The sequence below is a fragment of the Camelina sativa genome, chromosome 18, assembly GCF_000633955.1.
Source record: "Camelina sativa cultivar DH55 chromosome 18, Cs, whole genome shotgun sequence".
NCBI classification, from domain to species: domain Eukaryota; kingdom Viridiplantae; phylum Streptophyta; class Magnoliopsida; order Brassicales; family Brassicaceae; genus Camelina; species Camelina sativa.
In genome coordinates, this window is record NC_025702.1 from 17,664,909 (window position 1) to 17,666,514 (window position 1,606).

The window sequence follows — 1,606 nt, forward strand, 5'->3', positions numbered from 1 at the left end:
AAGTCCATTGTGTAATCATACTCGATTGTTGGAATAACTGATGCCATGAACTTCAAGAACAGGAAGAGGTACCTGGCAAAAAAAAAGCAATGATGTAACCAGCAAGCCCATTGAACTAGTATAAGAGTTATTTGCAAGAAAAACACATACTTGTCAACTTCAGGTTCTACTCCGCGCGACATTAATACATCAATGATTTTCTTCATAACAGCTCCATGCCGACATGGATGGACTGAAGCATGTTTCCCAGGCAAATGTGGATGATCTTCAATTGTGACCTATGCAATATTTTAAACGAGGATTACAAAAATATTGAACATTGGTTAGATTATGACATAAGTGGGAACACTTTGGTGGCATTACAAAAAGTCATTTGAATCAGTTGAGATCGTCTTCTTTTACCGTTTTACGAGCATGGTCTTGGCTCACATCCTCCATTACAAGTTCAGGTTGTAGCAGCATCCTTGACTACAAGAGACATCATAGTTTTTAAGTAGATAACAGGAAACATAAACAACAAAAATCCAAGAACTTTAGAATTAAACAAAGTATGAACGAGATGCAAACCTCATCATAACCGGTCAGCCAAACACGAGGAGTTTGGTAATACTTATCATACCTGAACCAAAGTGAAGAATTGTTAGTTTGCCTCCACTAAGCCAAAAGTATGAGAGCAGTATCTACAAGTCAAAATGCAGGAACACATTCTTTGAATATGAAAGAAACGCGGGATGCTTACGTTATGCTGAGATCATATGTCCGAGTTCGGAGAATGTTATCGTCATCAGGTTCATGAGCCACAAGATAAGTTGACTGAAGAGTTGCCTGACTCGAGGAAGGAATTAAAATATTATAACTATTGGTAGACCAAAATAACTGGAAGATGGAAATATGCTCCTAAGGTAAAAATACAGCTACACACGGCCAGTGTTCAATCGAGTCAAAGTATAACCTTTGAAACTCACTGTAATATCCTAGGAAATTTTGAAAGTTCAAGTGTATAATTTAAAAGCATTTATCAAAGAGCAATAAAAAGCTGAGTGCAAACTGCAAAGAAAAACTCACTGGATCATCTTCTACCACATTGTCAGCCTCATCAAACTCCTCCATGTCTGGAATATCTTCCTCCTCCCCACCTCCAAAATACGTAGGTATTGATTTGATAACATTTTTCTCATTTATGTCCAAGGCATCCATGGATGGCAAGTTTTCATCTTCCTTGCCTTTATCTGTGGAAAAGATACAAGAGATAAATCAGGGAAAAATCGAATTTCGGAGGCTTTAATCTCTCAAAACAAAATCATTATCTTCCTTGCCTTTCGGTTTCCCATGTGTAGCCAGCCAACCATCATTATCTTCATCATCAACCAACACTTCACCTCCAGCAGCTTCATAATCCTCTGCCACAGATGCAGCTCTCCGTAGACAAGGTACTGCCAACCGTAAAAAGTCCATCAAACAATGTGCATTCAGAAACTAAACAGAAACTAAAGATTTCAAATTTACCATTTCTAGTAATCAAAAACTGTTTGTCCGAGGGCAAGTAAGGCTTCCTTTTGCTTGGGTCACCAGATTCCCTAATCAAAAGTAAAAGCCATTATGTCAA

General features: G+C 38.0%; 1 protein-coding gene across 1 annotated transcript in view; it reads right to left on the minus strand.

Annotated features, from left to right (window-relative positions):
• LOC104763620 (autophagy-related protein 3) overlaps positions 3-1,606 on the minus strand; it is a gene marked incomplete at its 3' end in the record, with an annotated part of 3,227 nt that continues 1,623 nt past the window's right edge. Inside the window, exons 6-9 of the mRNA XM_010486971.2 lie at positions 568-619; positions 403-468; positions 151-278; positions 3-72 (exon numbers count right to left, since the gene is read on the minus strand). Of these exons, the coding sequence (XP_010485273.1) occupies positions 3-72; positions 151-278; positions 403-468; positions 568-619 (316 nt within the window). The remainder of the gene's footprint in view (positions 73-150; positions 279-402; positions 469-567; positions 620-1,606) is intronic.